The following is a 15,927-nucleotide window of genomic DNA, read 5'->3' as shown; positions in this document are numbered from 1 at the left end:
TCCTTCCCGGACCGGAGAAAGCGGCCCGGGAGCGAAAAACGGGAGCGATGGCCCCCACAGACATCACTGTCCCCCTTATCCACCAACCCCACCCCCCCCTGCTACTCAGACCAATCGAGACCCCCTGCCCCGTTCTCCCCCACCAATCGCCGCAGAGTGGCAGCGGACTCCCCCGCCCCCCCCCCACCAGAGATCTATCTGCCCCCCCCCCCCCCCCCCCCAACCAGTGAGCGATCGGGCCTCCCCCCGCCCCCAACCAGAGATACATCTTACCCACCCCCCTCCTCCCCCTCCCCCCCCCCCCCCCCCCCCCCCCACTCCGAGAACAATCTGGCCTCACTTCCCCCCCCCCCCAGAGAATGGTCTGGCCTCACTCACCCCCCCCCCCCCCAGAGAATGGTCTGGCCTCACTCACACCCCCCCCCCGCAAGGATCATCTGAGCGCCTCCTCCTCCCTTCCCACCAGACAACGATTAGCCCCCCCGCCCCCCCCCCGCAACCACCAGACAACGATCAGCCCTCTCCCCTCCCCCCCTCCAGAAATACATCTGACCCGCCTCCTCCACCCCCCCTGCCAACCAGGCAACGATCTGGCCTCACTCCCCTCCCCCCCCCCCACCCAGAGAATGATCTGACCCGCCTCCCTCCTCCCCCCCCACCGCTGATCTGAGTCAGGGAGCCGTTGGAAACTCTGAACTCCCTCTTCAGCAGCTGGAGCGCCTGATTCAGACTTTTATTTGGCAGGTCCATTACGGCGCGGTTCCAGATCGGCGAGCACGGTGGGAAAGGGGGAAACGCTGATAAAGTTGGGCGGGCAGTTCATTAATTCAATTTTAATACATGCAAATGCATTTAAATCGCCGTTGCGCCCGTTTTGGGCGCGAATCGGATCACCGCCATTCCCAGGTTTCGGTAAAGTGACAATCTGCGCGGGCGCGGATCACGTTAATGGCCTCACACCCGACTTTACCACGTTTTCACGTCGAATCGGGCCCACCATGTGACAAAAGTCAAAGAGAGTGGTAACTGTTGTAGTGAAGAAAGTTAGAAATGGGTTCCGAGTGAAGGGAGAGGGTGCAAAGAACAAGAGGCAATGTTTGTGATAGGGAGGAGGCAGGAAAGATTAACTGACAGAAGGTTTGATGCAGGGTCAAAGGGAATAATAATGGAACAAATAAAGAAACAAAAGATGATTCTAGAGGAGGTGTGAATGGCAGGATCCTGAATAGCTGCCGTCGAAAAGCAAAATGAAAGGAATAGGAGGGAAAAAATAAGAAACCAGTGAAGAAATGCAAGACCAGATGGGACAGAGGTCATGAGCTAAAATGGTTGAACTCAATGTTGATTTCAGAAGGTTGTAAGGTGCCCACACAGAGTGCATCAGTCCCACTGCACACCATGCCCCTCAGTCCCACCTCACCCTGAGCCTGTGTTTGGTTATTCCTTCTCTACTCCAGCAAGCCGTGGAATAAGTCACTGAATAAATTCAAGGCACAGAGTTAGATTTTTGATCGGCAAAGGGGTCAAAGGGTTATGAGGGGCAGGCAGGAAAGTGTGCCATGATCTTACTGAATGGTGGCACGGTGGCACAGTGGTTAGCACTGCTGCCCCACAGTGCCAGGAACCCGAGTTTGATTCCTGGCTTGGGTCACTGTCTGTGTGGAGTCTGCATGTTCTCCCCGTGTCTGCGTGGGTTTCCTCCGGGTGCTCCGGTTTCCTCCCACAGTCTGAAAGACGTGCTGGTTGGGCACATTGACCCGAACAGGTGCCGGAGTGTGGCGACTAGGGGAATTTCACAGTAACTTCATTGCAGTGTTAATGTAAGCCTTACTTGTGACTAATAAATAAACTTAAGACTCAAGAATGGCCCATTCCTGCCTGTATCTCATGTTCTTATTGTGCATTTCTGGGCTGGAACCTCATCCACTGGGAACTTGCATTGAGGAACTGTTCATACGTGCGACCACAATGCTTACCCCTGCTGTCTATTAACCTGGGTGCAGCTCAATCCTTATTGTTCCTACATCTCATTCATCTCTTAATGAGTCAGGGAGGTCAAAAATAATGGGGAAGAATTAAGGAGAATCCGTTTCCACTGGTAGGACGGTCAGTAACCAGAGGATGCCAGTTTAAGGAAATTGGCATGAGAACCAGAGGGGAAAATCATAGAATCGCTACAATGCAGAAGGAGGCCATTTGGCCCATCGAGTCTGCACTGACCACAATCCCCACCCAGGCCCTATTCCCATAACCCCATGCATTTACTATAGCTAGTCCCTCTGACACTAAAGAACAATTTAGCATGGCCAATCCACCTAACTCACACATCTTTGGACTGTGGGAGGAAACTGGAGCACCTGGGGGAAACCCACGCAGATACGGGAAGAATGTGCAGACTCCACACAGACAGTGACCCAAGCTGGGAATTGAACCCAGGTCCTTGGTGCTGAGAGGCAGCTGTGCTAACCACTGGGCCACCATCCCATCCTTTTTTTTTAAAAGTCACGAATCTGTGACCAAAGTTGTGTTAACAGAGAACAGAGGTCTGAGAATAGCAGCCCTGACAGGGACAGACACAGGAAGAGTTTTAACGACACCAGGTTAAAGTCCAACAGGTTTATTTGGTAGCAAATGCCATTAGCTTTCGGAGCCCTGCTCCTTCGTCAGATGGAGTGGATATCTGGAGGGAGGGACAGACACGGCAGTAGAGGCCAGAGCTTAATGAGGAAGGCTAGGAATCAAACCATTGACAGTATAGAAATAGAAATAAGGAGAACATTGTTTTTACACATGAGTTTTTATGATCTGGATACACTGAGAGGCAGTGGAACGGATTCAGTTGTAATTTTCGAAAAGGAATTGGATAAATACTTGTAAAAGAACATTTTGCAGGTCTGTGTTGAAGGAGTAGGGGAGTGGGCTAATTGAATAGCTCTCTCTAAGAGCTGATACGGGCGTGAAGGGCCAAATGGCCTCTTTCTGTGCTGTAAGACTGTCAAAACTGACGCCTTTTTCTAATCTTCTGATTTGTTTTTCAGGAAATTTATTTTTAATCCAAAGGAAGGAATCGATAATCCCGCTTTGGTCATATGTGACGACCTCGGTAAATTAAGCTCAATGCATTTTATTGACATTTTATGAGGTGCTGTAAATGGCAGATAAGAGCTAAATATTAACTTTTCCCATCGCCATAGCTGAATGTGGCATTTAGTGCTCCAAATCAATGGAACACCGCCCTGGCTGATCAGATAAGTTCTGTCACTAAGGCAGAGGCCACAGTAATGGATCTGAAAACAAACACAAACAAAATCTAATTTCTGTTTTGGAAGATCGTGTTCAAAGTTAATGTTTCCATGGTGATCTGGGAATCAGAGCCATTCTAGGTGTTGTCCCTGTTTATGGCCATCAAAGTTGACAGGATTCACTTAAGAGGGATGAGAAAGAGCTGGTTTTTGAGCATCAATACCAGCATTGGGGGAGGCAATGGCCTAGTGGCATTATTGCTAGACTATTAATCCAGAAATTCAGTTAATGGGACCTGGGTTCGAATCCCGCCATGGGGGAACTTGAATTCAATTTTTAAAAATCTGGAATTGACAATCTACTGATGACCATGAAACCGTTGTCGATTGTCGGAAAAATCCATCTAATGTCCTTGAGGGAAGGAAATCTGCCATCCTTACCTGGTCTGGCTTATATGTATTCAGAGCCACAGCAATGTGGATGACTCTCAACTGCCCTCGGGCAACTAGGGATGGGCAATAAATGCTGATGTGGAGATGCCGGCGTTGGACTGGGGTGAACACAGTAACAGTTTTAACAACACCAGGTTAAAGTTCAACAGGTTTATTTGGTTGCAAATTTGCTACCAAATAAACCTGTTGGACAATAAATGCAAGTCAGCCAGCGACGCCCATGTCCCGCGAATGAATAAAACAAACAGATCAGTTGGGCTGAATGGCCTGTTTTTGTGCTACTAGGGCGAGATGGGGGCACAGTAGTGATAACACTAGTAATCAAGAGGCCCAGCAAAATGTTCTGGGGATATGGTTTCAAATCCGTGGAAGTTGAATTCAATAAAACCCGAAATTGAAAGCTAGTGGCTGGGATTCTCAGATCCTGTTCACCCCACCACCCTTGCCGACGAGAATGGAGAATTTGGCGCTCAGCCAAAGCTCCAATCACTGCAGTGGGAGCAGACAATCCCGGATGCGGGCGAGGTCAGAGAATTCTGACCAGCCTCAGAAATGGTGGCCGTAAAACTATAATTGATTGTAAAACTCCATCTCGTTCATTAATGTCCATTTAAGGAAGGAAATCTCCCACCCTTACCCTATCTGGCCTACATGTGACTCCAGACCCATAGCAATGTGATTGACTGTTAACTGGCCTCTGAAATGGCTCTGGCAAGCCATCCAGTTCAAGGGCAATTGGGGATGAATAACAAATACTGGTCTTGGCAACAATACCCATATCCTGTCGAAGAGTAAAAAGAATACTATTTAAAACAGTGTAACTGTGTAAGGATACCAGGGTACCTCGTTTGCCATTTTTATTGGAGATTTGAGGAAATCACAGAGTGTCATCCCCAAGACATCAATTTGGATTCCAATGCATTTTATAAGAACAGAAGAGCAAAAGAAATAGGAACTGGTGTCGGTTATTTAGCTCTTTGAACCAGCTTTGCCATTCAATAAGGTCATGACGACTCTTCTACCCCCAGTCCCCTTTCTTCATATTCCTCAATACAAAAGGTCGTGAATGTAGCCCAATCCATCACGCAAACCAGCCCCCCATCCATTGACTCTGTCTACACTTCCCGCTGCCTCGGAAAAGCAGCCAGCATAATTAAGGACCCCACGCACCCCGGACATTCTCTCTTCCACCTTCTTATTTTGGGGAAAAAGATGTAAAAGTCTGAGGTCACGCACCAACCGACTCAAGAACAGCTTCTTCCCTGCTGCCATCAGACTTTTGAATGGACCTACCTCGCATTAAGTTGATTTTTCTCTAAACCCTAGCTATGACTGTAACACTACATTCTGCACTCTCTCCTTTCCTTCTCTATGAACGGTATGTTTTGGCTGTATAACGCGCAAGAAACAATACTTTTCACTGTAAATACATGTGACAATAATAAATCAAATCAAATCAAATTCTCTTAGTATTCAAAAATCTCTCAACCTCTGAGTATATTCAAGACAAGGGTTGGGTATCCACGGTTCTCTGGGATAGGGAATTCCAAATCTTTTGAGAGGAGAAATTTCTCCTATCCTCGGTCCAAATGGTAGACCCTTTATAGAACCATAGAACCATAGAAAATTACAGCTCAGAAACAGGCCTTTTGGCCCTTCTTGTCTGTGCCGAACCATTTTATGCCTAGTCCCACTGACCTGCACTTGGACCATATCCCTCCACACCGAGATTATCCCGAGATTATCCCGAGATTGTGAGCCCTGTTTCTAGATTTTGCAGTCGGGGGAAACATTTTCTCAGCCTCTACTCTGTCAAGCTCCTTAAGAATTTTAATACATCTCAGTTAGACCAACTTTAGATTTCCAGCATCCAGAGCATTTTTTCTCATCACTTGTCTGCTCCGAATCAACGTGCAAATCTGAAGTAGGCACATCGATGCTGTGTGTTTGTTTCTTCAGAATTGCCAATCACTCTCAAGCCCAGAGTCTGTGTCTTGTCTAAGAAGGATAACGAGGTGTTTGGCTTCTACTTGCGAGCGGAGAAGGGAAAGCCAGGACACATCATCAGACAAGTGGAGCCAGGGAGTTGCGCTCAGTATGCTGGACTTGTTGATGCCGACAGAATACTGGAGGTAAACGGAGAGTACGTGGATAATACCGAGCATTTCAAGGTGAGACTTGTTTTATTATTTTGATCTTTTGGTTGCCCTGATCTACTGAAGGTTGGGATACAAACCCTATTACAGAGAGTCGAGCAACATCATCTCAGCTGGTATCTCAATAGAAAACTGAGTGCTGCACAGTCGGAGGTGCTGTCTTTTAGATGAGATGTTAAACTCAGTTTAACTCTGTCTGTCCTCTCAGATAAATATAAAAGATCCAACAGTACTATCTGAAGAAGAGCAAGAGTGTTCTCCCCAGTGTCCTGACCATCCCTCAACTAACTCCTAAAACAGATTACCCGGTAACCTATTTCATTTCTGTTTCTGGGAGTTTGCTGTGCACAATCTTTCTGCAACATTCCGTCCGTAACTACAATCCAATAGTACCTTGTTGGCTGTAAATCACTTTGGACGGTCCTGATATTGGAAAAGCCGCAGCATAAATAACATTTCTTTCTTTGGACTGCTAACGGATCAATACAGAGATGGCAGATATCTCATTTCCCAGGGCGGACTTTAATGATGATAATTGACTCCTTCTCTCACATTAGAAACCATTGTTCAGATTATGAAATATTGAGTTAGTTAAGGAGATAAGAAATAGGAGGAGTAGGTTGTTCGCTCCCTTGAGCCTCTTCCGCCACTCATTAAGATAATAGAATCCCTACAGAGCAGAAGGAGGCCATTCGACCCATCGAGTCTGCACCGACCACAATCCCACCCAGGCCCTATTTCCGTAACCCCACATATTTACCCTGCTAATCCCCTGACACTAGGGTCCATTTAACGTGGCCAATCAACCTAACCCGCACATCTGGAGCACCCGGAGGAAACCCTCGCAGACATGGGGAGAATATGCAAACTCTGCACAGATGGTGACCCCCAGGCCGGAATTGAACCTGGGTCCCTGGCACTGTGAGGCAGCAGAGCTAACCACTGTGCCACCGTGCCGCCGTCAGAGATTGTGGCTGGTCAGTTGGTGGTCTTAATTCTTTGGAACAGGCTGCCAGATGTTTACTGCCGGCATCCATAACCTTCGACTTCCTTGTCAATCAAACATCCGTCTACCTCAGCCTTGAATATATTCAGTGACTCACTGTTTTCTGGGGAAAATAATTCCAAACCCTAATGAACCTCTGGGAGAATACATTTCTCCTCATCTGTGTTTCAGATGGGAGACCCCTTCTTTTGAAAGTGCCCCCCCTAGTTCGAGAATCCCCTACAAGAGGCGACACGGTGGCACAGTGGTTAGCACTGCTGCCTCACTGTGCCAGGGATCTGGGTCCAATTCCCAGCTTGGGTCACTGTCTGTGCAGAGTCTGCATGTTCCTCCCATGTCTGCATGGGTTTCCTCCAGATGCTCCGGTTTCCTGTAACTCTGCAGAGATGTGCAGGTTAGGTGGATTGGCCATGCTAAATTGCCCCTAGTGTCAGGGGGACTAGCTAGGGTAAAATACATGAGGTTAGGGCTTGGGTGGGATTGTGGTTGGTGGGGGCTCGATGGGCCAAATGGCCTCCTTCTGCACAGTAGGATTCTATGATTCTAAGGGAAAACATTCTCGGCCTCTGCTGTTCTCTCCATAGTTGCTGCCAGATCTGCTCAGCTTTTCCAACCTTTTCTGTTTTTATTTCAGATTTCCAGCATCCGCAATATTTTGCTTTTTTTCTCAGCGTTGACCTTGTCAACCCTTCAGTCTCTGACATGTTTCAATAAATTCCCTCATTATTCTAAACTCCAGTGAGTATATGTCCAAATGGCACAACCTTTCCTCCTAAGACAAACTAGGTAACTAAAACTTGGCCAGGAAGGTAGACAGAGAGAGGGGTGAAGAAGCAGAAGGGTTTATGGAGCTCCTGACCTTATCACAGCCTTGCCCTGCATTAGGAGCAGGCGTAGGCCATCCAACCTTTTGAGCCTGATCTGCCATTCACTAAGATCATGGCTGATCTGATTGTGGCAGATTCGTGTATCCGGAGCTTCAGGCATTGACCAAGGCACCAGAAACCAAGCCCAGCCCTGGGGATGGCGGGACTGATGTATGAGGAGAGATTGACTAGGTTGGGATTGTTTTCACAGGAGCTCAGACAAATGAGGGGGGATTTCACAGAGACTTATAAAATTCTAACGGGACTAGACAAGGTAGATGCAGGGAGGATGTTCCTGATGGTGGGGGAGTCCAGAACCAGGGGTCACAGTCTGAGAATTCGGGGTAGACCATTTAGGACGGAGATGAGGAGACATTTCTTCACCCAAAGAATGGTGAGCCTGTGGAATTCATTACCACAGGAAGTAGTTGATGCCAAAACATTGAATGTATTCAAAAACTGGGCTGGATATAGCACTTGGGGTGAATGGGATCAAAGGTTATGGGGAGAAAGCAGGATTAGGCTATTGAGTTGGACGATCAGCCATGATCGTGATGAATGGTGGAGCAGGCTCGAAGGGCCGAATGGCCTCCTCCTGCTCCTATCTTCGATGTTTCTATGTAAAATTACAAGCTCTCCTTATTAACATCTGGCAGCATGTGCCAAAATTAGGAGAGTTGTCCCTCGTGCTAGTCAAGCAACAGCCTGATATAATCATACCTTACAGATTATTGTCCCAGGCACCACCATCATCATGCCCTAGAAACATAGAAGATAGGAGCAGGAGGAGGCCATTCGGCCCTTCGAGCCTGCTCCACCATTCATTACGATCATGGCTGATCATCCAACTCAATAGCCTAATCCTGCTTTCTCCCCATAACCTTTGATCCTGTTCACCCCAAGTACTATATCCTGTCCTGTCCCACTGGCAGGACAGACCCAGCAGAGGTGGCGGCACTGTGATATACAGTCGGGAGGGATTTGTCCTCAACATCAACTCTCCGCTGCATGAAGTCTCATGGCATCAGATTAAACATGGACAAGGAAACCTTGCTGATTACCTCCCCCCTCTGATGAATCAGTACTCCTCCACGCTGAACACCGAGGGTGCAGAATGTACTCTGGGTGGGGGACTTCAAGGTCCGTTACCAAGAGTAGCTCGTAGCGTCACAACAGAATGACCTGGCTGGGTCCTAAAGTAAGAAGTCTCACAACACCAGGTTAAAGTCCACATCATGGGTCCTAAAGGACATCGCTGCTAGACTGGCACTGTGGCAGGTAATCAGGTAACCAACAAGAGGGAAAAACATACTCAACCTCATCCTCGCCAATCTACCTGCCACAGATGTGTCTGTCCATGATAGTATTGGTAGGAGTGACCACTGCACAGTGGAGACAAAGTGCCATCTTCACATTGAGGACACCCTCCACTGTGTTGTGTGACACTACCACTGTGCTAAATGGGATAGATTTTGAACAGATCTAGCTGCTCAAGACTGGGCATCCATGAGGTGCTGTGGACCATCAGCAGCAGCAGAATTGGACTCAACCACAATTTGTAACGTCATGGCCCAGCATATCCCCCACTCTATCATTACCATCAAGCCTGGTTCAGTGAAGGGTGCAGGAGAGCATGCCAGGAGCAGCAACTAACATATCTAAAAATGAGGTGAAGCTGCAGCTCAGGAGTCTTTGTGGAGTTTGCACATTCTCCTCGTGTCTACGTGGGTTTCCTCCAGGTGCTCCGGTTTCCTCCCACAGTCCAAAGATGTGCGGGTTAGGTTGATTGGCCATGCTAAAATTGCCCCTTATTGCCCCTGGGATACGTACATTAGAGGGATGAGCGGGTACAATATGTAGGGATATGGCGGTAGGGCCTGGGTGGGATTGTGGTTAGTGCAGACTCGATGGGCCGAATGGCCTCTTTCTGTACTGTAGGGTTTCTATGAGGAGTACATGCGTGTCAAACAGTGTACGCAGCCTGTGATAGACAGCACTGAGCGGTCCCAACCAATTAATCAATGGTAGATACTTAGACAAGTCACTGTAGTTGAAGACTCCACAAATATGAAAGCACTGGATACTGCAAAGGTTATGGGCCCTGACAGTATTCCAGCAATAGTTCAGAAGATGTGCGCTCCAGAACTTACTGCGCCTCTAGCCAAGCTGTCCCAGTACAGCTACAACACTGGCATCTACCCAGCAATGTAGAAATTTGCCCAAGTATGTCCTGTATGCAAAAAGCAGGACAAATTCAATTTGGCCAATTACCCCCCTTCAGTATACCCTCGATCATCAGTAAAGTGATGGAAGGAGTCATCAACGGTGCTATCCAGCGGCACTTACCCAGCTATAATTTGCTCCATTTGAGTTCAGTACGAAATCTCACAACACCAGGTTGAAGTCCAACAGGTTTATTTGGTAGTTTGAGTTCTGCCAGGGTCACTCAGCTCCTGACCTCATTACAGCCTTGGTCCAAACATGGACAAAGGAGTTGGACTGAGGTGAGGTGAAAGTGACTGTTGTTGACATCAAGGCAACATTTGACTGAATGTGACATCAAGGAGCACCAGCCAAATGAGAATCAGGAGGAATAGTCTCTGTTGGTTGGAGTCAAACCTAACACAAAGGAAGATGGTTGTGTTTGTTGGAGGTCATCACCTCAGTTCCAGGACATCACTGCAGGAGTTCCGCAGGGTAGTGTCCTAGGCCCAACCATCTTCAGCTGCTTCATCATTGACCTTCCTACCATCATAAAACCAGAAATGGTGATGTTCGCTGATGATTGCACAATCTTCAGCATCATTCGCAGTTACTCAGATGGCAAACCAGTCCATGTCCAAATGCAGCAAGACCTGGACAATATCCAGGCTTGAGCTGACAAGTGGGAAGCAATATTTGTGCCACACAAGTGTCAGGTGATGACCATCTCCAATAACAGAGGATGCAACCATTGCCCCTTGACATTCAATGGCATTACCATCACTGAATCCCCCTCTATCCACATCCTGGGGGTTACCATTGACCAGAAACTGAACTGACCCAGTCATATAAATACTGTGACTACAGAATAGATGTGGAGATGCCGGCCTTGGACTGGGGTAAACACAGTAAGAGTTTTAACAAACCAGATTAAAGTCCAACAGGTTTTTATCCACTCCATCTGACGAAGGAGCAGGGCTCTGAAAGCTAATAGCATTAACTACCAGAACAGGTCAGAGGCTTGGAATTCTGTGACAAGTAACTCACTTCTTGACTCCCCATATCCTGAGAACCAAGGCATAAATCAGGAGTGTGGCGGAATAACTTGCCTGGATGAGTGCAGCTCCAACAATACTCAAGGTGCTTGACACCATCCGGAACAAAGCAGCCCACTTGATTGACATACCTTCTGCAAATATTCACTCCCTCCATTGATGCACAGTGGTAGCAGTGTGTACCATCTACAAGAGGCACGACAGCAACTCACCAAGTCTCCTTGGACAGCACCTTCCAAACCCATGACTGCTACCATCTAGAAGGACAAGGGCAGCAGGTGCATTGGAACACCACCACCTGCAAGTTCCCCTCCATGCCACACGCCATCCTGACTTGGAAATGTATCGCTGTCTCGTCACTGCCGCTGGGTCAAAATCCTGGCACTCCCCCCTTAACAGCAATATTGATGTACCTACACCACATGTAGGTTCAAGAAGGCAGCTCATCGCCACCTTCTCAAGGACAATCAGGCACCAACAGTAAATGCTGTCCTATCATGTGATCCCATAAATGAATTAAACTAAAGAGACCCAGACAGGTAAAGGCATGGTCATCAATAGGGGGATCTTTAAAATCAGAGTTGGCAAGAAACTAGAATTGGAGGGATATGGGGATCTCAGAAGGTTAAGTCTCATTAGTGACAGACAGCATGGTTTTGTAAGAGGGAGGTCGTGCCTTACAAATTTGGTGGAGTTTTTTGAGGAAGTGACAAAAACGGTTGATGAAGGAAGGGCCGTGCATGTCGTCTATATGGATTTCAGTAAGGCATTTGACAAAGTCCCACATGGCAGGTTGGTTAAGAAGGTTAAGGCTCATGGGATACAAGGAGAAGTGGCTAGATGGGTGGAGAACTGGCTTGGCCATAGGAGACAGAGGGTAGTAGTCGAAGGGTCTTTTTCCGGCTGGAGGTCTGTGACCAGTGGTGTTCCGCAGGGCTCTGTACTGGGACCTCTGCTATTTGTGATATATATATAAATGATTTGGAAGAAGGTGTAACTGGTGTAATCAGCAAGTTTGCGGATGACACGAAGATGGCTGGAATTGCGGATAGCGAAGAGCATTGTCGGGCAATACAGCAGGATATAGATAGGCTGGAAAATTGGGCGGAGAGGTGGCAGATGGAGTTTAATCCGGATAAATGCGAAGTGATGCATTTTGGAAGAAATAATGTAGGGAGGAGTTATACAATAAATGGCAGAGTCATCAGGAGTATAGAAACACAGAGGGACCTAGGTGTGCAAGTCCACAAATCCTTGAAGGTGGCAACACAGGTGGAGAAGGTGGTGAAGAAGGCATATGGTATGCTTGCCTTTATAGGACGGGGTATAGAGTATAAAAGCTGGAGTCTGATGATGCAGCTGTATAGAACGCTGGTTAGGCCACATTTGGAGTACTGCGTCCAGTTCTGGTCGCCGCACTACCAGAAGGACGTGGAGGCATTGGAGAGAGTGCAGAGAAGGTTTACCAGGATGTTGCCTGGTATGGAGGGTCTTAGCTATGAGGAGAGATTGGGTAGACTGGGGTTGTTCTCCTTGGAAAGACGGAGAATGAGGGGAGATCTAATAGAGGTATACAAGATTATGAAGGGTATAGATAGGGTGAACTGTGGGAAGCTTTTTCCCAGGTCGGAGGTGACGATCATGAGGGGTCACGGGCTCAAGCTGAGAGGGGCGAAGTATAACTCAGACATCAGAGGGACGTTTTTTACACAGAGGGTGGTGGGGGCCTGGAATGCGCTGCCAAGTAGGGTGGTGGAGGCAGGCACGCTGACATCGTTTAAGACTTACCTGGATAGTCACATGAGCAGCCTGGGAATGGAGGGATACAAACGATTGGTCTAGTTGGACCAAGGAGCGGCACAGGCTTGGAGGGCCGAAGGGCCTGTTTCCTGTGCTGTACTGTTCTTTGTTCTTTGTTAAAGGAGGTTACAGAGAGAGGAAGGCGAAAGAAGGGAATAGAAAACAGGGATGGGAATTTTAAAGTCGAGGCATTGCAGGATGGGGAGGTTGATGGAGTTCAGTGAAGATTAGAGAGAGATGTGTGAAGAGGATCCGGTATGATTAGGATGCGGGCGGCAGAGGTTTGGATGGGCTTTGGCTGTTACATTCTTGACTGCAGGGATGGATTGTTTGGAATGTTCGGGCAGATGAGGGTGAGGTGAGATTGTCTCATGTTACTGGGACAGCTCAGAATGAGTTGTGATCTGTGTTTAGCTTTGGCTGTAACTGATCAGGGAAGTTTTACATGATCGTTGAAAGCCAACCAATAAAATCTGGTAAGTACAAGACGGCTTGGGTCGCTGTCTGTGTGGAGTTTGCACGTTCTCCCTGTGTCTGCGTGGGTTTCCTCCGGGTGCTCCGGTTTCCTCCCACAATCCAAAGATGTGTGGGTTAGGTTGATTGGCCATGTTAAATTGACCCTAGTGTCATGGGGATTAGCAGGGTAAATATGTGGGGTTACAGGAATAGGACATGGGTGGGATTGTGGTCAGTGCAGACCTGATGGGCCGAATGGCCTCCTTCTGCACTGTAGGGATTCTATGATTCTATGAAACATCGGTGATATAATACCCTAGCTGTATAATAGCTGTATCCGGACACATTCCTTGTGACTTTATATTCTAAACTGGTTTGGTGAGAAAAAAAAACAGAGACGGAGGGGGAGGGTGGGGCGGGGGGGGGGGGGGCTGGAATCATGAGAATAACAAAGCTCACTTCATCTATCAGCTAACTGCACTGAAACATTTCAGAGTGTTTCACTTCCACAGTCAGGTATTTTGAGAGTGCAGTCGAGAAAGAGAGAGACAGACCGAAAGACAGACAGTTAGATAAGATCTTGATGACTTTGTGTCTTACAACTAATGAAGTACTTTTGAAGTATCCTGAAGTGTTCATCACTGTTGTAATACAGGAAGCACAGCAGCCAATTTAAACTCAACAACCTCCCACACATAGCATGTGATAATGTCCAGAAATCATTCTTCAGTGATATTGTGAGGAATGAATATTAAACTGTGAAGAGTTCCCCTACTCTTTGTCGTCTAACAGATAGATAGGGCTTCAATTTAACATCTCATCCAAAAGGCAAATATTGTCCTATTACTGGCTTCACCTTGTCATGTTTCATGATGGCACAGTGGTTAGCACTGCTGCCTCTCAGCGCCAGGGACCCGGGTTCAATTCCGGCCTTGGGTCACTGTCTGTGTGGAGTCTGCACGTTCTCCCCGTGTCTGTGTGGGTTTCCTCCGGATGCTCCGGTTTCCTCCCACAGTCCAAAGGTGTGTGGGTTAGGTGGATTGGCCATGCTAAATTGCCCCTAGGAAATAGGGGCTGGTTGGGATTGTAGTCGGTGCAGACTCGATGGGCCGAATGGCCTCCTTCTACACTGTAGGGATTCTATGATTCTGTTCCTAAGACATGAGTACGGTTTTGAACCACTCTCATGCCATGGTGTGAACTAAATTGGTGATCAGGTGCTATCCAGAGCATTCCCAGTGCGTTCTTGTCCACCTGCCCGACACCATTTTAATAAGTAGGTTTTCGGCCACAGTCTGTTCTGTTGAAGTCACACTAATATTCAGAAATTAGCCCGTCTAGCTGAGTCGGTAAAGCTGACTCTTAATCTCAGGGTTGTGGATTTGTGCCCCATATTGGGCGCCGCTATTAACAGGGGAGGTGGTGGTGTAGTGGTATTGTTGCTGGACTAGTAATCCGAGACGCAGGGTAATGTTCTGGGGACCCGGGTTCAAAAATCCAAGCGTGGCAGACGGTGGGATTTAAACTCAATAAATATCTGGAATTAAAAGTCGAATGATAACCGGGAAATCATTGTTGATTGTCATAAAAATGGACTGGTTCACCCATATCCATTAGGAAAGAAATCTTCCATTCTTACCTGATCTAGTGTACACGTAACTCCAAATCTACAACAACATGGTTTACTCTTAAAATGCCCCCTCAAGGATAATTATGGATGGGCAATAAATGCTAGCCCAGCCAGCAGTGCCGACATCCCATAGTTCATAAGTTCATAAGACATCGGAGCAGAATTAGGCCATTCAGCCCATCGAATCTGCTCCGCCATGCGATCATGGCTGATATGCTCCTCATCCTTTACCTCGGTATTCACGGTGGAAAGGGATCTGGGTGGTTGTACTGCTGGTTTGCGGTGGACAGAAAGGATCGAGCATGTGGACATAAAGAAAGAGGATGTGTTGGAACTATTGAATGGCATCAAGGTTGGTAAGTCGCCGGGACCGGATGGGATGTACCCCAGGTTACTGTGGGAGGCGAGGGAGGAGATTGCGGAGCCTTTGGCGATGATCTTTGCATCGTCGATGGAGACAGGAGAGGTTCCGGAGGATTGGAGGATTGCAGATGTGGTCCCTATATTCAAGAAAGGGAACAGGGACAGCCCGGGAAATTACCGACCGGTGAGTCTAACCTCAGTGGTTGGTAAGTTGATGGAGAGGATCCTGAGAGACAGGATTTATGATCATCTAGAGAAGTTTAGTATGATCAAAAGTAGTCAGCACGGCTTTGTCAAGGGCAGGTCGTGCCTTACGAGCCTGGTTGAGTTCTTTGAAAATGTGACCAAACACATTGACGAAGGAAGAGCGGTGGATGTGGTCTATATGGACTTCAGCAAGGCGTTCGATAAGGTCCCCCATGCAAGACTTCTTGAGAAAGTGAGAGGGCATGGGATCCAAGGGGCTGTTGCCTTGTGGATCCAGAACTGGCTTGCCTGCAGAAGGCAGAGAGTGGCTGTGGAGGGGTCTTTCTCTGCATGGAGGTCAGTGACCAGTGGAGTGCCCCAGGGATCTGTTCTGGGACCCTTGCTGTTTGTCATTTTCATAAATGACCTGGATGAGGAAGTGGAGGGATGGGTTGGTAAGTTTGCTGACGACACCAAGGTAGGTGGTGTTGTGGATAGTTTGGAGGGATGTC

The 15,927-nt window shown here is 47.8% G+C and overlaps 1 protein-coding gene across 1 annotated transcript in view; it reads left to right on the top strand.

Moving 5' to 3' along the window:
* The window catches only part of LOC144479969 (Na(+)/H(+) exchange regulatory cofactor NHE-RF3-like), a 72,969-nt gene that overhangs the window by 38,538 nt on the left and 18,504 nt on the right, over positions 1-15,927 (top strand). The window contains exons 3-4 of the mRNA XM_078199101.1: positions 3,039-3,103; positions 5,655-5,866. Coding sequence (XP_078055227.1) covers positions 3,039-3,103; positions 5,655-5,866 — 277 coding nt within the window. The remainder of the gene's footprint in view (positions 1-3,038; positions 3,104-5,654; positions 5,867-15,927) is intronic.

Source organism: Mustelus asterias, chromosome 27 (assembly GCF_964213995.1).
Source record: "Mustelus asterias chromosome 27, sMusAst1.hap1.1, whole genome shotgun sequence".
Taxonomy (NCBI): Eukaryota; Metazoa; Chordata; class Chondrichthyes; order Carcharhiniformes; family Triakidae; genus Mustelus; species Mustelus asterias.
The sequence above is the reverse complement of the archived record's forward strand: the minus strand, read 5'-3'. Positions and strand labels throughout refer to the sequence as shown.